The 25309-nt window shown below is 39.2% G+C and overlaps 1 protein-coding gene across 1 annotated transcript in view; it reads right to left on the bottom strand.

Annotated features, from left to right (window-relative positions):
• LOC139727537 (phosphatidylinositol 3,4,5-trisphosphate 5-phosphatase 1-like) overlaps nucleotides 1–25309 on the bottom strand; it is an 87310-nt gene that overhangs the window by 37219 nt on the left and 24782 nt on the right. Inside the window, exons 3-4 of the mRNA XM_071638514.1 lie at nucleotides 12175–12316; nucleotides 2022–2271 (exon numbers count right to left, since the gene is read on the bottom strand). Of these exons, the coding sequence (XP_071494615.1) occupies nucleotides 2022–2271; nucleotides 12175–12316 (392 nt within the window). The remainder of the gene's footprint in view (nucleotides 1–2021; nucleotides 2272–12174; nucleotides 12317–25309) is intronic.

Here is a 25309-nt window from a genome sequence, read left to right on the forward strand (position 1 = left end):
TCAAGTTTTACTGGCCCCAGGCCACTGGGCCACTGTGCTGCTACATGTAATGTCGAAACCTGATGCAACAAAGTTGACATCAAACATAAGGTTGAAAATCAAGCATAAGTCTCTGAATACTCGATGATGATTGGCCGATACCTGACTTATATTTGATTTCTGACTTGCGTTTGATTGCATCTTTTTGTGCAACAGTGTCCTGATAACAAAACTGAGTTCTTGTAAATATCCTTTTCATATGGAGAATACAGTGGGTTATGATAATGTTCAACAATCTTCTCACTTTAATGAGGTTATTAAAACAGAGAAAGAATCCTGGCATTCGCACATTAACAGGTCCAGGAAATTTGATGCTGTTACATGGTAAACAATTTAGCACACCATCTAACAACCTCTTTCATGAAGCATGCACCGAGGACTCTTCCATTTCTTAGAAGGGATGAGGAAGGAGGATGTGAGGGGTTTTATTAGTCCGGTATTCCACAATCAACATGACTCATCATATACATGTATTAGCTATGCCACGGGTGGAGCGGGCGCGAGAATTCTAGAGTAGGGGAAATCCCTACTTAGACAGCTGGCTCCTGGGTTTTAAAAATTAAAAAAAATCACAAACAACAACAACAACAAAGCACTATGCATATCATTTTTTATAATTTGCTTTGATGAATGTCGTCTTGACACTGGTGATTATTGGCAAGGCTGCAAACTACGTCACCGTGAATGCCAACTCAAGTCGGCCGAGAAGACAATCTACTCATTTCGTAATGTCGACGGAATTCTGGCAAATTAGCGACGGATAAGCGTGCTGAGACAAATTCCCCCAAAGTGGCCCAAGGATAAGGAATAATATTCAGTTAACTACAATGTACAAGTCATTAGGATGATGATTAACGGGAGGCTCTGAGGACTTATTTCATGACAGTTTTTAAAGACATGCAATGCAACAGGTTCTAGTCAGTATCCACAATATACACTACCCCTTCCTAAACCTCTATCCCAGCATCCAGTATACAGTATTTGACACAATCTCGGCACAGATAGATCAGTGACTAAAAATACCAACCAGGCAATGTTTAAAATCTAGAAAGATAGGCATCTGTACAATGTCATTTGCTCCTTATCTGTCAAGAATTGGAGCATGGTGACATTAGTGATGTTCCTAGCCTATAATATACAGTTGCAGGTGGAGAATGCAGCTATCTAATTGTCTTTGCTTTATTCAAAAGCTAAATGTCTTTGCTAAGCGATATGTCTGATGCAGCGAGACTACAAACTGTGGAAGCATCCACTGCCTATATCTATTCGTCTTGCTTTAGTTACTGTTTTCTTATTATCCACTATGAATTGGTGGCAGTTTTTCGTACACTCACATAGCACTCAGGACAGAAATTTGGCTTTATCAGGGACCTCAAAGAGAATGGGGCAGATGCCAACTACAGCCTCATTTCAATGCATGATGCACATTATCACAAGATTAAAGTGGCCAGCCGTATATGCAGCATTAATTACTGACCATTTACTGCAGCAGATATATCACTTTGATCACCTTTTGTAGCCCTCTGGATTTCACATGTTTGATATCCCTGTTCAATCACATTTCGATTTTTGTTGTTTTTCAAGTAAAAGTTATGAGACCTCATAACTTCTACTTGAAAACAACATTGATATGTTGGACAGTATACCATATACTCCGTATGTTTTACAGGGTTTTTATTTTCCTGAATTTCATGAGTAAGTACTATTCGCGAATCTAAAAACCCATGGAAGTATGAGCTCTGAACTGGTCATAAATGCAATGTGCATGTGTACATTTCTCTGCTCTGATTACTGTACTCAACGTTTGCGAATTGAACCACTCACATAACTGTCACGAAGTAAAGATTCGCAAAAAATTAGACTTACTAAATACATGCTGTATACATTATTGGGAAAGACAAGAATTTAGACAAATGAAGGCGATTACAGTGGTCAAGGTTGCAAGTAAGAATCGACTGTATCTTGCCATTTCTTCCACCTACCTGGTGAGTTCTTTGGTGGAAGCCATAACCAGGTTCCGTAGCTGGGTGGGGTGAGTGCACCCACCCCTGACGACTTCCGCTGAGTCTTCCCGCACTCCCTTGGCCACGTACTCCTTGAGGCGTCCCACGAAGTCGCCCGCCTCAAGTGGGGCGAGGTCCATGGCATCCAGACGTGCCTGGAGGAGGTGTTTGGGGCCATCGGGAGATGGAGTCAGATCCACACCCGAATACTTTTCTTCGTCCTCATCCTCTGTAGGTGAGATTGGTAGAAAGATTGGGGTGGTTTTCGTTATTCTAAGGCCTTGTTAATCCTACAGTTCATTTAATCTGAAAATGAAATACGGCTCATTATTCCAAAGGGTCGTTATTAGGTGTTAGTTATTCCAATCAAACAAATTCTGTATATCTAGAGGTTCGTTACTCCGTAAATAAGAATGGGTTCATTAATCCGAACATTTGTGCCGTTATTTTGAAGGCTCATTATTGTGATGTTTCACAATGCCAAAAATGAAATGAGGTTTGTTATTCCAAAAGTTAGTTAATCCAAAAATGAAATATGGTTCATACAAAAATGTAAAGATGAAGCATACATGTACTAATGAACCTCCAGAATCACAAACCGTATTTCATTTTCGGATTAACAAACCTTCGGAATAACAAACCTGTTTTCATTTTTGGATTATCGAACCTTGGGAATAATGAATCTTCAGAATAACAAACTGCAACAAAAAGATTGGTAGGAGTACAGTGGGAAATAAAGGGAACCTTGCTTATGATGAGCTGCTTGGTAATACTGACATTTCTTCATTATGTCAGGTATCTCATTACCATTATCAGATATAAAGACAATAGAACATCAAAGAAATGGTCTACAAAATGATTTCCTCATGTCAGGAATCTCACTATATCCCCCTTAATATTTTAACAAGATTCTACTGTAACACACACAAAGTAGGCACAAATGTGTAGCATTTCAGCAGATCTTCACTTCATCATATCAGGCAAAGTAGGCACAGGGGTAGAAGGACAAGGGTGGATATCAGAACTGAGAAATCATTTCACAACTCTACAGGAATTTCAGAACCTTTCCTGATCGTTTCTGGAACAGCAGTGTATGATTGGTTGAAAGGCAAAGGGCATACATTAAATGAAATGACTTTACCTAATTTGACTTCACAATATTGCAGAAACCTTTCCATATCAAATCAGGAAGTGTTCTGCCAAAATTTTACAAGTACAAGAAAGCAGAATAAGGGATAATGTAACAAAATGTTAAAGAGACATGACAAAGTTCTTTGAAGGTCTTGCAATTATACCTCATAAGGGCTGAATCTTGTGGAATGCCCTACAGTGTATACCTTTAAAAAGCTTTCTACAGCTCAGTCAGTAGAGCACTGGCCTACAATGTAGCAATCCACAGGTCTTGGGTTCCAATCCCGATGGAATCCCATTTTCTTTGCTCAATTTATCACTAATGAATTACATTAATTTCTGGTCAGTTTCCCTTTGTTCACATTTACGAATACAGAATTGGTGGCATTTATCTACTTTCATTGCGGTCACATTGCTATATTACCGGTACAATACATTACTGTATATGCTGTTATTTTCGTGAATTTGGCAAATCATAGCTGGACCGTGAATTTAACAACACGCGAAAATGTCGCCGTACACTAGGCTAATAGTGGCCTTATGATAGCCTCAGTGTCACATCGCGAAAACAACATCCCGCTAAAATGTCTGTGACCTCCCCATTCACGAAAATATCTGTCCGCGAAAATAACAGCTTATACAGTACATCATTTATATTCTGCAGTCATGTATGTATTAATTACATGGATATCAAACAGATCTAACTCACTCATAAAAAAAAAAGAAGTCTGTTCAGGATACAGTACAAGAGCTGACATCTGAATAAAAGCCATCCTATGACATTATGACTCATATCACTTGATTACACCAAAGATTGAGGCATTATCAAGCAAACAAAACACAGAAAAGTAAGAAGAGACATAAGTTATCATAACACTACATATCCTCATACCACACGTACAACTAACAATGACACGAAAGAACAAAAAAAAAAACTTCAAACGAGGGCTTCAAAACATTCCGCCCGATCTTCCAGTTATAATTTGACATCCTCCCAGCGAGATTCAATATGACAAACTTCCCCCTCGCGTTATCTTCCTTCAATCTTCGCAGTCGGCGGATGAACTTCCACTGTCTCCAGACTCCAAAAATAGAACGCGGCTCTACGTGGCTTAGTCTCTCACCCAGACCCTCTTCCCTGTCCAAGCCACTTGTCTGGCCGGACACAGCCTTTCGAAATCCACAACAGCTTTTGACAAGTTACACACTTTGACATCTTTGCAAAGAAACTCAAGAGGATTCTTGTATGAGAAAGATCTGTATTCATCAGTAGCTGAAACTCAGTAAGCATTGAAAATCTAGATTATCTTAGTCTGATTTATGGGGCAATAAATGAAGATTTCTATTAACTCTTTCATGACACAATTTCTAAAATGATCTATAGATAAATTTTTGACACTTGCATGCTTCCACATCTTTGCAAAAGAAAAAAAAAACACCCCAAAAAATGACTTCATGTGAAATCCAGAGGGTTATCTTTTATCACAAGAAAGCAGAATTTTTCTTCACTTTTCTTCAACGATTGCAAAAGATGACTCCTCGTTTATAAAGCACTACAATAAAACAGGTCAATGTGTTATTCAGGCAAGCTATTAAGAAAAGTTTGAAGTCAAGTATTAATCATTTCCTACATCAGACTTTCAACTTGCATGATCTTGTCAAACTCCCGTAAGGCTTCCCAAGATCAAAGTTAAAGACTTGCAGCCTGATAACAAGAGGATCTTAAAACTATAGTTGTTGTCATTGTTTTTTCACGAACTAAATACTTGTCATTGATACTTTAATTTGTGATACGCAGCATGTTCAGCGAGGACTTTGTGAAAATCTTGAAAAATTTATCCTGTGATCTAGCAAATTATGTGGAACCAGTTTGCACGCCATTCTCAACGAGGAAAGAGTCCAGTTCTATGAAGTAGATTCTCTGGTCACAGGTCTGCAAGCTGAATTCTAGAAATCAGTCGGCTTCGGAAGATTTGAATGAAGAGGGGAAGTGTTTTGGGGCCAGGGATGAACACGCCTCACTCACAGACCTACCACCCATTGCTTTGATATTTCTACAATGAACAGAACAAGCCACAGGCTTTTATAGTTTGTTTGTTTGCAGGGGAGAATCACTCATATTCAAGTTTGGCCTTGTGCTAATGGGTATAATGCAATTATTCCTGATTCTGCCGAACTTGAAGTGAAGTTTGCGATGGAATTATCTGTCAAAGTGTTCAGCAATCCTAACCACTTGTTATTAACATCCTCTAAAACTACCCAATGAGGTGAACTGTACTCTGATTTTGAAGAAAACAAAACGAAACACAAACTTTATGAACAGACAACAGGAAAACAAACACACAAAAAACATATGATCAGATGGTGCAGATTTGATGAGAAACATTCACATGTAAAAAAAACAAACAATTAAAAGTGATGAAGAAAACTCGCATGCCATGTCAAAGCAACCAGCAGATAAATCACAGCCAAAGAAAGCTGCACAAAGGCTCACTAGTTGACTGCAGCTCAAAATATCAAACCTAATCATGCCATAAACCAATCAAAACCAATCATTTGGTAATTTGTAGTCAATTATTTATTGGCAATAAATCACAATATCTTACTGGACTTGGACACAGTGCATGATAATTATTGCCGCTACCGTATATCATGGCTTTCAGAAACGATTTCAAAATCCACAGGTACATACTTTGCCACATCAAGTTATCCTCAGTAATCACCCACGTGTCCTACCGACAACTGAACACACATACGAGTATCACAAACTGTTGCAATCTCTCTCCAGTTCCGCCTGTCGGAATATTCCTCTCATGATTGCACTGACTGATAAAAATCCTTGATTTCACCCTGGTGTCGCAACATCCATATTAAAATACTCAATCTAAAGTACCAGCAAAAGTAACTACACAGTTTCAACTTGACACTAACGGGCTGACATAAAATGGCGCATGGTGTATTGCTGCACAAAGGCAGTGCTCCGAAGATGACACATACTCAAGGTACTACAATATGTACACACCTTCTCAATTTTATACTTTTCTATTATACCAGAAGGCTGCCAATGACACCAAAGAGACATCTACATTATAAGGTTGTCGTAAAAAGCAAAACAAAAGACCAAAAAAAGGGAAACTGAATGTTTCACCAGAGGTCACTTGTCTGGTCACAATGGAACCCTCAGTGTTAACCCTTTGAATCCAAATGGCCAGTTTTCTGGCCACGCCGTGAAAGCAAAATAACACGAAAGGCCGGTTTACTGGCCTCACATCATATGACTTCTTTGCAGCTTGATATGACTTCCTGCTCAGTTATGGCAATGTACGGGACCTGTGCATTTCAGGCGTAGTTTTCGTGCATTTTGATCAGAAAAAAAGTGAAAAAATGCAGAAGACATTGATGACTCTGAATATTGTCAAGGTAGTGATTTTGAGGACAAAATTGATACGGGGGATGAGGTTGCAGGAGGTATGTTAGTGGATTTAGTGGTTCTGTGAGCACCTCCCAGGCGGGTGCAAGCGGGGGAGATCATAGTCAGTGTGCTGATGGAGCAAGTGGTCATGGCCAAGATGGTGATGGTCACAGCGAAGGCACGGAAGAAAATGTTAGTCAGAAGAAGGAAGTTTTCTTACTCTAACTTGTCAGCACATTATTTCATTTTTATGCGTTACTATTTTTCATTGTAGACTAATAAAGAATTTATGTGATCTTGATTTGTTCAAATTCCTACATCTATTAATTCTTATTTTGGCATATTTTTATACGTAAGTAAAATATGCGAAGTATGTCAAATAATTCAGGGCATAGCTCACAAAACATGCAAATAATTCAGGGTTCGAAGGGTTAAGGTTGTCCATTTTACATCACGGGGGAAAGTATAAGTTTTTAACTGAGTTCACGTTATCTTCTACATATTGTATGCAAAGAAATGAATCCAAAATTTTCAGTGACTACCTGGTACATAAATATTACAGTCAAGTACATTCAACCCCAATTCACGGCACGGAAATGGTGGACCTTGAAGTTGACAGTTTTGTAATGTAATACAGACAGCAGCAGCAAGAGGCAACAAAGCAAAATAAATACAGAAAGTTCTGTTCCCTCCCCATCCTTTCCTTTAAACCCCCCACCAAACAATTTGGTTCCACCTCCATCACCACTATCTGTCTGCCCAGGAAATTGGCTGGTAATCAGTGGACTCATCCATTGAGCTCATGGGGGGTTTTCCTCTACCCCAGGAGGGTGAGTCCCTGCAGAGCTATCTAACGTTGGCTGATCTAACCTGCTGATTGGGCATCCCGGCTCTTATGACACCTGTCAACTGTCATGAGGTCCTCCGCTTTAAAGGGGAACACTTCATCATCACATTTCCCAGCTTCTAAAAATTCTTGTTTGAACAAGGTCTGCAAATTTTTTTAATAGATCATTTGAACAATTCTTATTGCTTGTGTGTGCAAATTAATTCATTCATGAAATTATCATTGAGATAAAAGTCCTTCAATATGGAGGTTTTGCAATTCTGTTTCTATAATGTACCGGAATAAGGACAGTTTTTTCCTTGCGTAAATTTGGCTACTGTCTCAAACAAGATGTTGTGTTAATTGAATACTTTTTATTTAAAAATGCCAATACTGACATGCTATCTGCTCAGTGTTACTGGCTGATTTCAGTGCACTGTTGCAAACGGGAAAAGGAGATGCATGCTATTTACATGCATAGGAGGGACTAAGTATTGACAAATTCATCAAATAGTTATTTGTCCATTTTTTACAATGATTGTCAAAAATGGACAAATAACTATTTGATGAAGTCGTCAATACTTAGTCCCTCCTATGCATATATGTGTTTGTACTTTGCTTTCGGCCGGGAGAAATGGGGGCATATGACAACGTTCCCAAGGCCAAATAATAATCTTGTACAATCAGGCAAATACACCATAATAATGGACTTCCTATCAAGGTCTCTATATATGGTCAAAGTATGGTGTCGGTGACCCATAACTACTGTAGTACACGAGACGTACCATCGACTTTCTCTTATGTTGTACCATCAAGTTTGGGAAGACAGCTATACTCTACTTGTTTAACTGTAATTTGTCAGACTGTTGAAGCTGATTGATGACATCACAGAAGATTCTGAATTCATGATAACAAGATACCTTTCATGTTTTCATTTTGTAGAGTTTCAAATTCTACTGATGCAGAAAAACCACAAGAGTTAAGTGATTCAGCATGGAAAATTTGTTCCATTTCAAACTTTACTTCAATGGCATTGTGATTCATACCACACCGGGGAATGAGATAATGGGCAATTCCGCAGTTAGGTGGACATGACATGGATAAAAGAAATGTGCCTCTTTATCATACTCTTTAATTTAGGTTTCAACTAATGCCATGGATGTTCACCAATCATTAAGGTCTTTCAAATTCAGTAGATTTTATTTTTCATATTTATTGATTTTGCGAGATCTAAAACCATCATTGAAAATGTACATGTGGGACTGGGGACGCTGAAATTCACTTAAATGCAAATTACAGTGGGTTCCTTTGAATTTTTTTCCTCAAAGTTTTGCTGAAGGGTAAAAGATGAATACATTTAAGTACTCCAGAAGTCATGTGACATTTTGTCAATTACAAAAGGGTGAAATGACCTGCGGAATTACTCCGGACAAATGTAACGTTACTAACCGTAACGTTACTAACCATGCTTTTGGGGGTCTAGCTAAGAAATTATTGGTCGAACTGCTAAAAAAATTTGTGTGAACATTTGTCATGATGCGATAATTGAAATTAATGCAACACTTTGTTTGAAGTAACTTTAATTTTTGCACACTTTTTGTTACAAGACATTGATTTTTTTGTCATGTCCTTTTTTCGTAACGTTACTAACCAGCCCTTTAAGTTGCCATAGCAATTCTAATATTTCATGGATTGTATCCATTTTTTTCTGTATCATAAACCTGGGAAAGATGAACATGTTTCTGTCATAATTTTGACTTAAAATGAATAAATGGTAATTTAGTAGTAAAAACAAATATCTAAATTTGTTCAAATGTAACGTTACTAACCGCGGAATTGCCCTAATGATGATCACTACTTAAAACTGCAATACCACATCATGTTCTTTAAAGTTGACTGTAATGAAACGAGAGCAATTGCACGAGCAGAATAGTTACAAGTTCCATAAAAATCCAACCCAAACCAAGAAAGTTGTGGAATTTTAGATTTTCCGCAACATCACGAAACCGCAATAGTTGTATACAAATAATACTCATCAGTGAAAGGACTAGTAAGAGACCCATGCACACAAGATACTGTATACGCCATATATTTAGCGAGTCTAATTTTCCATGAATCGGGACTTCTCATCAATTTTGCGAGTGGTTAAATTCGCGATTGTGGAGTACAGTTCTGAATGGAGAAATGTATACGTGAACATCACATTCATGTCGGAATCAGATTTACTATTTTCACTTGTTTTTTAATTCACAAATAGTACCCGACTCGCGAAACTCGCGAAAATAAAAACCTCCCGAAATATCCAGTGTATACACTAACTTTTGAAATGTCTAGCATGCCCGAGGCGATAGTCAAAGGTGTTTGGACTATTTCAAAGGGCCAGGTGTAGGTAATTATACGATTAAATGCCAAACAAAATGATGGGTATTATAGTATTTCCTTTAGAGAATTATGAAGTAGATCCTTGTCATTTGATAAAATTAGCCATTTTTGCGCGTAAACAAAACAATGAAATCTTGTCCATTCACAATGGCGTACAATGTACCAAGCCATCTGAATGAACAAAGTCATGTCTTTGAGCGATTGTGGTATCTCTGAGCAGTCCCTAACATTGGTCATTAGTACCGGTCATTAGTAAAAAACTTATGCCCACTGGGCATGTTACACAAAATGAAAGACTGGTCATGTGATTACTCTCAGCCAATCATTTGATCAGGATCCATATCACCATGATAGCAGTACACTAGAATGCAACTTCAGATGTGGTGATAGCAGCATGGCCATGCAAATCTCCCATTGACATACACACATTTCCACAAAGATTGCTGACTTTTTTTAAGGGAATAGGGTTATATTTGCCAAATCATTGAATTCCTCTGGTATTGCACTTTTACCACTGTCAGACAATGTGTGACATTCCCGTCAGTTACTGCAATAATAGATGTGGCATTACAACAGCCACCAATCACACAAACCGTGAAAGGTATCACACTGTCCATATTACAAATGACATGGTACTCTCCGAGCCACGCCCTGTTAGCTCATAATGCCATGATCTGTAATACCATTCCCTTCAACACTGTATGTGACCGCCAAGCTAAAAACTCCCAAAAAGTACGCTGAAATTGATATTTTTGTACATATTTTAAGAGTATGCTCCAAGCTTTAAAATGATAAATAACTTGTTGAAATCAGACAATCTCAACCCATTCAAAAAGTGACTGACATAAAGAGATAAATGGTCCAGAAAAGACATTAATATCTCAATTTTTGCCCTGTTTTCAGCCACCAAATTTTGACAGCATGTAGAGAAAAGATTACTCTATCACATAAAACAAACTTTAAATTTGGATTTTGTCAACCCAAATGACATATTTTGGTCCATTACAGAGAATCCCAATCTGGGACATTTTGTAGATTTTGAGCTAGGTGGTCACATACAGTTCCTTGTATACACAGCTCTTGAGTTAACCCTCTGAAAACCAACTTCTGAAATTACTAGCATTGCTACTATATGATTCTGACTTTGGTCATAATAATAATAATGATAATAATAAAGGACATTTATATTGCGCAACTACTATAATAACATACTCTACTGCGCATTACAAAATGACATGCATACAAGAAATTCAAACAGAAAATACATTACTTCAAGATATGACTTTTTAACCTGACCTTAAAGGTAGGGGATACCTTTCACAGCCCTCCCAAAATGCAGCAAAATATTAAATATGAACCTCAGGGGACTTGTTTTGGCCACTGCTTAGAAATTTGGAAGTCAACAGTTCTCTACAATTTGAATAATGCACAAAACTCAACTACTCAGTAGTTCTGTGTCAGCCACACTTCAGCCTTTTCGTCGCAGTCTTCTGTATTTTTTATCTATATACACAAATCTAAAAGTATAAGAGCTGTTGTAATAACATTTTGTGTGGCAAGAATGTATATAGTTTTGATGAACTTTCTTCACAAAATATACATGATGGACACACATGCAGTGCATGGGTCTGCAAAGGTAGCCTAGTAATGTACTGGAATTTACGGTGAGCCCGGTCAATAAAAATGTACTAAATGTTACCTTCCACTTTCAATACTTTATGGGAGTTTCTAAAATGATACTCTCTTCAACATACCACTGTATTTATACAACTCTCAAAGGCATGCACATGGGATTCCCTACCATTAAACTCATTAATTGTAACTGCTTGTCTTACAAACAATGATGAGGTTAATGTCATAATGGCAACTACTTTTCTTATGTAGTGCATCTAACCTCTGGCAAAGTCTGCACAAGTGTGAAGTAAGGGTATGAAAAGGGGGAGTATGAGTGAAGAAAGACACATTCGGCAAAGTAGCATGTTGACAGAATGCATTCTTGGGATCAGGATTTTCCATTCCTTCGATGAACTGCCAACCTAGGCTTACAAGCTCCATCTACCTACTCCACAGCACGGTTCTATGACATTTGCTCCTGCGACAATTGCTCCCAAGAAATTTGTATCTGCATGCTTTGCCAAACATAAATTCTACCCACAAACACAGCCCTCGCCCTAATCCTAATCCTCACATCAAACTAAACCTAACACCCTATCATGACCCTAACCCTAAGTCCTTGGAGCAACTGTCGCAGGAGCAAATGTCATGTCATCTCCAGTACAGAGTATCAGGATTTAGAGTTATCAACTTTCCCTGTCTACTCCTACGGTCCTAGAGACACCCAAAGGAGTACTTCATGGTTTCAGTCCTACCGATCAACTTACCCGATTCTTGCTCCTCCTCATCTTTCTTGGCCTCTACAGGATGTTGGAGGGAGCAGCAGAGACCATTGTTGGTCACCGTGTAACTGTTGACCAGCTCCGACAGGTTGCTGAACGGATGGAACTTACTGTTTGGGTCCGAAGACTGCAGGATAGACGATGCACAGAAAGAGGGAGAAAGAGAGAGCAAATGAACATATATCATTTGTGAGTGCAAGCTGCCAATGTGAAACTGTTAGTAGATGTCCAGAAATGCTTTCTGATCCGCACAAAGCTGTCAAAGATACCATCCTCTCACCAGGATACACTAAAGTACCACAAGACATAAGCACCAGAAAAAAAAATCCATCTTTTATTCTTTAGATCACTGCACACGCACACTATGACTAAGATTTCACAACTTTGCGGCTGAAAAACACTTCACAAAATGTTATTCATTGTGATGTCCCGACAAACATGGAGTCAATAATAGATCTGTTCTACCTATAATGATAGGCGTATGACATTTCTGGAGGGTGCTTCACTATAAGATGTACCGAAATCAAGTTTGATTTCAATCGCACTTAACACGTTGAGAACGAGTCCCGAGTGTACTCGGGCAAGTGTCTATGGGAAATGTGTGTTGTAGCAAAATCAGCCCGTCCTCAACGGGTTAAGCTACAAGTGTATGGTTGGCCATCATCATGCCCATTTAAAATCCCCCTGGTATGCACTGGATAGGTACAAGGGCATGAATGACCTGCCATAAACTAAGTCCAACTTACAGTAAGTTAAGCTCAGTCTTTGTGAAATGCCTTCCTTGGGCAATTAATGATAGCAGGGCCATGTCAAAGAGTAGTGAGAACAATGAAAAGACTATCAGCAAGTTTTAGTAATTTTCTTAAAGATACAATTTTTGAATAATCTAACACGAATTTCACAACATTCTTTAGCTCCTTACCTTAGAAGCACCTACAGAAGGGCTCATGCTCCGAGCAAAGGTTACGACTTTCATTATCCTTTGACCTTTGACTATTGACATTTTGCCATCTACAGTAGATGACTGGATATAAAATCACATTTGATTTGCTAATTAATGGCAAAAAAAAAAAAACTAGCACAAGATTCAGATTCAGATTCAAGCCTGAAATGGTCCATTAACGTCAAAGTGTAGTCTCCACTGACTTCAAAAGCTTTACAACAGGCTGTGTCTGCGACAATCTCACTTGTTCATGTCCTAAAGTGATCTACATGCGTATTAGTGAAAAGTTTTAATAATATCCTGCAATAATAGGCACTCATATCACTAGTTTGTTTCATGTGTTGCCAATTTGAATACATACACTTGTACTATTGATAGTCATCACATTTTTAGGACTATGACTCTATCTTCGCAGAATCATATGCTGGGTAGTATGCTGGGGAGTAGTTTCTGACACGGGCACTACATATTTTTAAAGATGTCATACATGTAGTCAACCTTCTTTATCAAGCCATAATAATTAATGGATGAATTACCCAGGGGGTGTGAGATGACACATTGGGTGCTATTACTAGTGCTCAACCTCACGTGGGATCATGTCATGAGTAGCTTCTTTTGTGGGCCTTCAGAGCAGAATGACTCACAAATGTTATCCTTTAAGGAGTAATTTACGTATGGGAATGTGTCACTAGACACATGTGGTGCACTATGTGAGTTGGGGGATTCCCCCCACACACCATCACTCTTCCTCAGCCTACCACCAATGGAGAATGAATGTAGGAGTACAGCGAGTGGGTGAGGGACAGGAAGGGGGGACTATGCTGTTACGCCAAGGTGAGTGAATTAAGGAGGTTCAATGACCAGCCATTATTCATTTTATGACTCACACATCAATGTAAACATGGATTGCTCATTATACCAAAACACCACTGCTCCAGCTACAAAATCCTTTTCCCAGCTCATCTGTAAGGAGAATTTTCATCCGAATATTGCTTTATAACCCACTGGGAGGTCTACGTAAGCTCTGACGTCAGACCCTTAGTTCAAGGAGTTGCACTTGATTTAGTGTGTATTCTTCTAATTACATTCAAACATTATTTTATTTTTAAAGGACACAGTGACTTTCCTACCATCTAATATGAATCATCCATTTGAAACTATGCAAAAAAGCATTTATAGGAGTTAGGGACTCACGATTTAAAGGATATTTATTACAGTCCTCTTAAACATTAATAACCCCATTCGTAATGTTTTAAAAACAAAATGATCAATCTGACACATCTACTTACACAATGTATAGTATAAATGGGATATGGATGAATGATAGATTCCATTTAATTCAATTCAATTCTTTTCCGTTCCATTCCATTCAAATCATTTTTTGTTTTTTTCAAATTCAATTCCTTGAAAAGCATTTAATGGCGTTTCAACTGTGGACCGACAACACATTTCAACAGTATCAAACTCATCAATACTGTGTGAATAGACCCGAAATTCTGTGATAATGTTCAAATAAGAAACAAAACATACAATTATACAAAAAACTGGTGGACAAACTAGCAAAGCATCTGAGGAGCTGATATTCAATTTTCATTGCAGACTGAATCAGCTACTGTATACGTCATACATATTTTAATAGCAAGTCTAATTTTCATAAATCTGGGCTTCCCAACAGTTCCACAAGTGGTTGAATTCGCAAAAACCGGAGTACAGGATTGAATGAAGAAATGTATGCTTGCATGTCACATGCACGTCGGGATCAGACTTAATACTTTCGCATGCTTTTAAATTCATGAATAGCACCTGACTCACAAAATTCACAAAAATAAAAATTTCACAAAATACATGCCGTATACAGTACTTGTACAAACACACAGCACTCTGGAGGCCATCCCACACAGAGGAAGTATACAGTGACTGACAGACTGGGTAAATTCGTTTCCATGACGAAATGTCTCGCGCGCACATGCGTCGGGGGAAGCATGAATGTGTCATAGCCTTCATGATGAGATTTTTGAAATTCATGGAATGGGATTCAAAATCTGACGTCTCTAAACCATTTGGGGAAAACCACAGATACTCGAGTTTTCCCTATTACAACCAATTGTTATGTAAGAATGACAAATCAAGATAGATTTTCATTTGTCAACTTAGTCTGGTATTTTGAGTGGGAAAGTTGGATCCACAAAAAGAACACATGACCACATCAAAGAGGCACATATATTTAATATATGGTCATATACATAATGTGGTTTTATAAGATAACACTGAAAGATAGAAGTATTGTGTGAGTCTAATAATTATAATATGACTGTCAAACCGAAGATAGGTGTTATTATCATATTGCCATGGAATATTCCAGACCTCCATCTTTCAGTGTTTTACTTGTACACTGTAGCACAGAGAGATTTACTAGTACAAAAATCAAAAAAAAATTATCAAATTTGCTCAAAGGTTTAAAGAAAACCAGGAATAGAATGAATACAAATAAATCATGCATTTTTACAAGCTATCATATTGTGATTATATTATCTTTTATCATGAATGCACAATATGTGTATTGTTTATGTATTCAATAGCATGATATGTTTGGTACTTCTATCTTTTGTCGGAAATGAAATGAAATGAAATGAAATGAGTAAATTAATATATGGTTTTAATTCAGTTATCATTCTTATGATTTCACAATGCCTAGCTAGCATAAAAGATTTCCTTATCACACATATGAAAGGTGTGTACTGCTAGCTATGTAATGTTCACCATCTTTCCTCACAGGTGTGCTCCAGAAAGTGAATAGCCATTGCCCATGCTATAGGCATGAGTCAACCATGTGATTAATAGCCTTGAAACAGAGAGTGGACATCACCTAATTATCTACCGTGATACACTAATGGTTTTGTGTACCAGTTGATAATGTTCAGAAATGAGTCACATTTAGAGCAATCACATTCACATGCTTGCCAACTTTACTCCATTCTGAAGGAACAACACCACTTTTTAAAGATTTGAACTGGCTACTGATATTTCACTAAAATCTACTGATTTTTGGCAACCTACCTTAGAACTTATGAGGAAAACAAAAAGAAAATTCCATAAAATTTCATTTTGGGGGGAATGAAAGGAACATATTACCTTGATTTGCTACTGACATAGTAAAAGGCAGTATCGTTCCTCCTGAATATCTGAAAGAGGTGAGCAAAGGGCTCTTTCGTTATGTGAGAAAATGTGAAAATTTGTTGAATCTTCTTAATATTTCCTTTATATACATATTTGACATCACAAGTGCCGTAATCTTCTCATCCAGCAATGGCTGCACCAAAACTTTAAAAATTCATAACTTTTGAACAGATTGTCAGATTTTCCTCAAACTTTCCCTGATGTGTTTATACAATATTGCCGCATCTACTCAATCCACATAGATATAGGTGAACTCATGTAGCAGAGCAAGCAATTACTAGCGACCAACTACTGATACTGGGCAGCTACAGAATTTTACCGGTGAGCAAATAACAAGTCGAAGCTGCGGGAGGACGTCTAACCATCACACAAGGATGGGGGAAATTTCTCTCCCCTGTTTTGGAAGGGGGAACTAATCCTTGGTGATTAGAGGGATTTACACTAACCCATGGAGGTATGTGCATCCAACAACATGGGACAGGGATAAAGAAAATAATGAATGGGGAAAAAAAAAACATGGGACATGCTGGATTGCACCAACATCATGGGAGGAAGCAGGCAGGTCCGCCACACACTCACACGTTGCACTCAAAACCAAAAAACAGCCGAGAGTCAAAAACAAGCCTTCACTCAACCACACTGAATAGAAATCAATTAACTAATTTTGGAGTAGTCTACATGAAACACTAGACCTTCCAGCTATAGGAGGTGTGGCTGGCGTAAGGAGAGGGCGGTGTAGTCTTGTCATAGGCATTCAACAGACACGAGACGTGATATTTTAAGCAACAGGTTAAGGGTTGAGTCAGCAGGCGTGATGCACATGTGAAACTTCTTCAAATTGGCAGTATATTCACCTCTGAGCATATTTTTTTTTAAGCCTGTAGTATTTCATAGTCTGAGACTGCATGGGGCTACAAATAAGTACGTAAAGTATTGCTGGTACTTAGTGTCTGATACTGTATGACAAACTGTACATGCCATATATTTTGCAAGGTTTTAATTTTTGTGAATTTCGCGAGTCTGGTGCTTTTTGCAAATTTAAGAACACATGAAAATATTAACTCTGATCCCGACATGAATGTTATGTGCAAGCATACATTTCTCCCTTCATTACTTGAACTCCATGATTGTGAATTTGAACACTTACAAAATTGTGGGGAAGTGCGATTCACGTAAAATTAGACTTGCTAGTGTAAAAGCAAGATTATTTTTGCAGCATGAAATTTCTTTCTTACCAATGAAATACCAAAAGATTCTTTTCCACAAAATGACACACAAGTGAAGTTGAGCAAAATTTGCCCGCAGTGAAATTCATTTGCACAAAAGTTTCCAAATTCATAGTAAATGGCTTTCTCTAACATGTGGCTTCCTTGCCATGTTGTGGTTACAACATTTGGTTAGTTTCACTTCTCTCTAATCATGAATTTGCACCACAAACATCACTGTTTAAAAAAAAATGCAGCAGTATTTACACTTGGTTTTCCATCACTTCAGGGTAAATCAAACACAACTATTAGAACAAAAGTCTAGTTACCATGCCAAACAAAATAACTCCTGGTTTGTTGTATCCACTCACATTATCATTGAAGCTCATTTTTTAATAGCAGAGAAAAATCAAAACACCCCCTACAGATGAACTCAAGCACCAATGAGTGAAGAGTAACAAGGTTGGAGCACTGTGGTGTAGTGGATATGATTCTAGACCCATTGGATCATGGGTTCAAACCCCACCTTGTGCATAGATCCTTGACCAAAAATGCTGCACCCAGTCTAAACTCTGTCCCTTTAAGACCCGTGTTTGTAAATGGGTATCACTGATATCTGACCATGCTTCGGCAATATTATGACTGGGCCCTTTGGATGAGCTGTGCTTTAATATACAGAGGGGATTGGCCCTGGGAACTAGAAGAACATACGGTGATGATATTAAATGCTGTGGTAGTCCTGTTACTTACATGGAACCGTGCTACCTTGGACCTGGCCCTAACTGGGTTGGTCCTCCTCCGCGGTGGGGGGACTGGGGTCTTGCTGCGGCCATACTGGCTCTGGAAGGCAAACTGGGCTACCGCTGTCTTGATCATGGTGGAAAAATGACCCATGTACTAATTTTTGTATACCTACTGGAAGCACTTCACATATCAATGTGTCCGTCTACACAGTTTTAATGTCGCAACATCAGCGAAAAGAATGTCCTTGATTGTGCATCCTCCCCCTTCAGTCCAATGTTTCCAACAAGGTATTGTTCTCGCATTACAGTTTGATGTGGTTGCTGTTGTTTCCTGCTGTTCGGGGAAAACGAGTAACTTCCTCCTCATAACAGTTGGTTACCGCTCACAAATGTTGCACATAACGCAAACGAGAATCAAAGTTACTGCCAAATTTTAGGGCTGCATGTCGCACACCAGCGTCGGTCTTTGTGTCGCATTGAAAACCAGAGCGGTGCCAACAGGAATGCTGTTCTCATGAAATGCACCCCCAAAAGCGGAACTGAATCATCAACATATCTCACGTTTCCTCATCGAACGTGTGAATGCAACATCTCATTCTCATGATGTTCCACAGTGAGGTATCATCTGAAACGATCTAGCACTGTCAGAGCTGGGGCGACTGATGCACGAGCTCATAAGCATGAGTTCAAATCCAACAGAAAATCGTAGTCGAGTCCTGCTCAGTGCACCACAACATACTACAATTCCGAAGCATGAGCCACACTGCAAGCCAAAGAAAGCATTCCCTCACTTTATGTAACATCAAATCAGCTAAAACTTCACAGCAATTGACTCTGAGCCAACGATGAAAAAAAGAAAGAACAAACATGTATCGCTGTCTGATTTTCCACTGCACTTTTCCCTGGCTGCTATAACCTTGACTCGATTTGTATAGCCCAGGGTATTAATCATCATACGAGAGTCCAAAACCTCTAAACTTTTGTTGTTGTTGTTGTGTTTTTTGGTTTTTCTCTTGTTTTGAGGTGGTGGTGGTGGGGGGGGGGGGTGTTTAAACTCCTATCTCCCTCTGCTTGCTCACAGTAAATGTGAAATTTCATAAAAGTTGTGTCTGCAATAGAGTCTACTTTCTCACTTATCTGGTCATCTCTTTCAGTCGATGAGGTACATGCAATTACTGTTGCAACGTGTGCCAGCCAGACCGAAAGATTCACCAGACGCAATGTCATTCAGTAAAAGTCAGTCAGTTTATATACACCCTAGCACAGTGAGGCTCTGCTTTATTTACCACATCCCACACAGCATCTGTCAAAAAATTTGCCATGGACTGATGTTCCGTTGCGAATGTGATTCCAAACACACAATGGGGGAAGATAAGCAAGGTCGTCCAGGAAAATTCTGGTTGGTTTCCGCCTTGGCCTGGATGTTCTAACAAGTTTAGCTTCGGTGAAACATCCCTGTGCACTGGCAGCTGCTTTGAACACATCTATAAATCACCACACTCAAAAGTTGAACTGCTTCTCGTTCTAAAAACGTGCAGTAGTTTCACTACAAGTTGTATCCCTGAAGCAGCATCGAACAGAAGTAGAAGATAAACACAGATCTCAATTCAAGTGGAATACTGGTCATTACTACAACATAATTTGCAAAAAATGACTATGCAGTTGGGCCATTTCCTTCCGAGTGACATACTGTGTTGTCTAATCTGGTTCATGATTCAGTCCATTTAATTTTGTGAGTCACTGGTCGTCCCTCTTTAATACTCCGTGCCATAATAGTGTCACGTTGCAATGCAAATAGAAGACCCTTCGTTCAGTCAATCCTGTTTGAGAGATGTACAGTACGTCGCATTTCATTCAAGACTGCAACGATTCTTCTTTGCCCCATGCAGGTAGCTTCTATTCATTTAAATTGATAGGTGGTACTTGTTGTCCATGCATATATACTCCAGATGGCAGTCCCCCACATAAAAACCATGAACCACATCCATTGTGTCAAAAAAAAAAAAAACTTTGACGAGAAGATAAAAAAATCCACAGTCAAAATCCCACTCTATACAGTGGCATTATCTGTAGGCATTCCCAACGATAGTGCGAATCCATTTATTATTCTTGTCGTGAGACGACAGCACCCGATTGATTCCAAAGCCGATTCCAGGCTTGGCGCAAGTGCATCCAACTGCAGATTCCGTCACAACGTCATCTGAGTGACTAAGATGAAGAAACTATTTCCTGAGAAAAGGGAAAGCACATGTCGCATTCTTCGCAATGAGAGAGAGAAATAGCAAAGACACCCAGGGAGGAGTGCAGCAAGAGAAAAGTCGAGGCGGTTCAATGGGGAATTACTCGTGACGGCACAAATTGGGCTACTTCGAGCCATCCAAATGTCACGCCTGTTCGAGAGCATCAAGCCTAATCATTTCCAAACTTGAAGACAATACCGGCATGGCCTTTATCTGTCTCAGACAGTCGTGCCTATCCACTATTGTCTTGAACTTACGCCGATGAACAAACATTTGCGCGAAAGATTCAGAAGACATCTACAGACACCCTTCGGAAAGCACCACGGTGATGCCTCTTTCAACCACAATGGAGGGGGCAAACGTGTGCGATGAAGATCATTGCTCGGATTAATGTGCCAAAGAGAACATGAGACTTAGCAGCTGATGCCGCACAGGTCGCTGATTGACAAAGTTGTGACAGAATTCTAGCGCAGAGCGAGTGACTAAGGCGCTCCGAAATCCCTGTACCTGTGAAGTGCTCCCGACTTCCACCGTCACACACGGCCAACGTCACAGTCTGTGATCCGTGTTTGAAATCTGGTGGCGTGGTGCGCGCTGGGGGTATTGTAGGTGCGTCACCAGGGCATGGCATACTGTTGCCAGCGATGCTTTGCGCAAAAACAGCCTCTTGGGGGGGCCACCTATCGAGAAACGATTCGATGGTGAGCGAGAATCAAAGCCACGACTGGGAAAAGGGATTCACCTTCTCCGCTAATTCTCTTGTGCCGAGACAAGATGAGAGAGTAGGTAATGAGCAATAAGGTTTGCATTCCTGCCAAAAGGAGGGGGGGCAGTGTGAGAATGTAGGGCCGGCATGGGGGTGGGGGAGGTGGAAAGAAGCACACTGTGGTTAGTCACGGGAGGGAGTGAAAAAACCCTCTTCGTCGTCGTTGGCAGAGAGCTTGCCATGTCACCACGGCATTGGCACAGAGGGGGAAGAGCAAGAGGAAGGCGATGGATTTGGGGTCTGTTGAGAAGGTCAATCAACATCAAGGGTATTGGAGGGAGCCAGGGGGGAGGGGGAGGGGGAGGGGGATAGGATATTGGAAGGGGTGGGGCAAGGTGTGCTATTGTTTCAGTACTAAAGGAGGGGGAGGATTGGCAGAGTATGGTCTGGATCACAATGGGAGTTCCCCCACTTTTCCCTCTGATGGCACGCTCTCAAAAATGAAGGGGGTCGAAAGGACATTTAATCTGTCTCTCTGTTTCAGTCATGGTAACTATGCACGTAAATGCAAACCACTCGGGGATCCATTCTGCTGAAAAAAAGAAAAAAAAAAGCTATCAAAATTGGCTATACAATATATATATATTTTTTTACTACTACATTCTCTTGTCTCCAGACCAATACATTTTAGCAGAGTCATTTTGTTTCTTATTTGCTAGGTGAAATTGTCAAATCCTAAATGCAAGCCATCATAGTATCACTTCAGTTTGAACCTAAACACTTACTCTTCTTTATATTTGGGTCTAAGTATAGCTGAGAAGGACAATTTTTGCACAATGAATTTCACATATATTTTGAATCTGATTGTCAACTTGTTTACATTTATTAACATAGGCTTACATGGGTGAAGGATAGGAAACAAAATATTCATATGTTTGTTTGTTTTTTTATTCTGGCATCTCTTGTTAAGTGTGGATAATAAATTTCCATATGATATTCATCATCTGTGATAAATAATTCCTCATCCTCCCCGACACAAAGCGAAAGTCATGCCGTGAAGTATGTCATACTGAGATCTCAGAATTCTGTCAGTACTTTTTAACACAAAGCTCAAGAGACAGATCCTTCTGCATCTTTTATTCAAAACATACCAGTCATACAGTTGACCACATTAACAAGAATCAAGAAAAAAGTGCAAGTTTACTAAACTTGGTCAAAAAAATTATGAATTCTTCTAGTTTCACATATTTCACAAGACAGTGGTATTAGTAGCCATCATTATGCATAGAAGAATATGTGTCATCACCTCACAACACAAGTCTATGCCAAGGATGTGAATGGTAAGATCATTTTGGAATTAATAACTGAGCAATTGCATCTTCCTCCTAAAGAAAAATTCTTGTTTGCATTAATCATCATTACAAAATATTCACAACTTTTCATGTGATGAGCAGATTTCCTATAATCTATTTGAATTCATGAAGGGGGGGGGGAATCAAATTTAGTGAAGATTTCTGATGAAGCTACCAGCAAAAATGCAACACAATAAGATTATGACAACCTCCTTGTAATTTGCATCAGGGAATATGATTATGAATGCAAACAGTTTGATGAAAATATGTGAATGTCTTAAATGTCTCGAGTTTCACTTTTTTTTTCAAATACCACATATTTCTATTAGTTTTGGTCATATTCTTTCTATTACGTTTAATTCGTACACTGAGTGGTGTTACACTTTAAACCTTGACAGTGCAGTAATGGCAGACTCCACACTGGGATTAGAAACTCGGGGGCTCGAGGGATTGCGACAGTGATAATGCTATCCATGAGACGGGCTTAAAGACCTGACGACGTATTAATGCCGCAGCGCTCCTAGTGTGCAACGTGAAACATGCGGGGAGGAGGCAAATTTAGCCAGTCATTCCAGCATTCCAGAGGCCGGGACAACTTTGAACCTGACACTAAGCTTTAGGCACTGCACGTGTTTCCCCCATCGAGCTTACAAAACGATAGCTCAGAGAGATTGGGGAAGGGGGAGGAGGGGGAGATGCGCAAGGGATGGGGGTGCAGACTTTTGACAGGTGGTGGGGGAAGGGTAAGAATCTTTACCTCATCAGCTCGGGGTACGTTGGGCTCATTCTCATCGGGAAATATCGCGGCACTCAAAATCATGTGACCTTTCCATTCACTATGCAGCTAAAACTTGCAACGTTACAGCACCGAAAGAAAAAAAAAAAAGGATTGTGAGTTTATGCCACAAAATCTGCATGTGCATGATTGGCAGAACAGTCTGTCGCACACTACCCTTGATCATGACGTAAAAGGAGCCCAGCCAGCAAGCTGCTCATTTCACACGTGGCCACAGGTATAACAGTGGAAGTCATGTGACAAATCTATTTTTTCCTTTTCTGCAGTCAGCACAGTGTGATACTAATAACATCTTTACAGCAGCTTCCACTAGTTCAGAATCTCTTTTTTTTATGACTTGAAAAACTTTGTCTAAGCAATGGGGAAGGGTAAATCTCTTTCACTTATATTTATTTCCTTATTTCATTCCTGCTCACCCTGCAAATTTTTTTTCCCCTACAACAATTCAGGTAGATGCAGGAAGAATCATTAAACTTGTCATCGTGATCATACATCAATATTTATGTCAGTAGTACTGGCAGAACTCCAAGTGTCATGTATCATGTGTTCTATCCATAGTGAGATCTGAATAGTGATCAACAATGCTTGGAATGAGTTGGAGAAGAAGCACAAGAATGAGAAAGAATGTATATCAATTAAATGAAGTACTGTAAAAGTGGATATCTTCGCGCGACTAATTTTTCGCGCTTGGCCGGGTCAGAAGAGTTTCGTGTGTTTTTAATTCCGCGGAATCAAGATGTCACGCACAGGAACATATGGCAAGCAAAAATATTCGCGGGCTTTTATTTTCGCGCTAGTTTCTGGTTGCGCGAAATGCGCGAAAATTTCCACTTTTACAGTAGTAGATATACGTGTAGTAAAGACCAATGTACGGAAAACAGTTTTTGCATGAAAGCAAAATCTAGAGCGATGAAGTATCCTTATCAAATTCAGCACTGCACATAAGTACCATCCATGACAAATTTTTGCCCTATCACTTCCAAAACTAAACATGAATTACTTTCATCTATCGGTAAAAGTTATGGGAATGTTGAGAGTTTGATGACATGGAAAGGACAAACGATATGTTCAGTACCGTTGAATGTCAAGTACATTTTATGATATCGGATTTGGGATTCGCTTGCCCAAATCAGAGACTATTTTGAAAGGACTGATAGGAGAATTTTTAATGCCGTGCTTTATAGAAATCCCCTTCTTTCGTGAAACGCAGCCTTGATGCGACTAAATTTAGATCATGTAGATCCATGTCCCTGAACTCTGTAGCACAGATTCACAGAGCTTTGTGTATTCTTGGCTTTTAAATGTTCATGGTATTGTGTATAACGTTTTGATAGGCCCATATATATCTGACTTCTGATTCCCTCTGGATAACGATCAAAGCTACAGTAGCTTGAACCTTGACTGGGCTTGACTGGACAGATTAAAAGCTGAGAAAAATATAAAATTTATTAAACGGAGATATAGCTGATGAAATACGGCTTCACTGTTCAATATGTTTTTCACAGCAAGGCCTCTAGCAATGGAGAATGTCACTGAATATTCAGCCTGAGAAATATCACTTTATCATTGTCATTATTAGTGATTGCAAATGGCAAAAGATAGTTAAAGGAATGAATGAATATATGAATGAATGTATAAATTAATGAATGAAAGAAAGAATGAATAAGTAAATGAATAGACAAATGATTGAAGAATGAATGGATACACAAATAAAGTAGATAGACACATACAAATTTCAAAAATTTCAAAATTTGGGTAGTGATCAGGGAAACGTATTTTTGATTCAGTGTTCTCACTGTTAAAAAAAAAGTGTTTGGGTCATGATTATTTGTGAAGAGCTGACCTGTGCATGTTATGAATGGTACATGTGTGCTTACTAGTCTACGTCTCCAGGCCTATTCAATATATTGCGGCGCGCCACAGCATGGTGAAAATAGCAAGAAGCAACATTCGTGGTG

Source organism: Diadema antillarum, unplaced genomic scaffold, assembly GCF_040938485.1.
Source record: "Diadema antillarum isolate AM-2024a unplaced genomic scaffold, OU_Dant_1.0 seq00000135_RagTag, whole genome shotgun sequence".
NCBI classification, from domain to species: Eukaryota; Metazoa; Echinodermata; class Echinoidea; order Diadematoida; family Diadematidae; genus Diadema; species Diadema antillarum.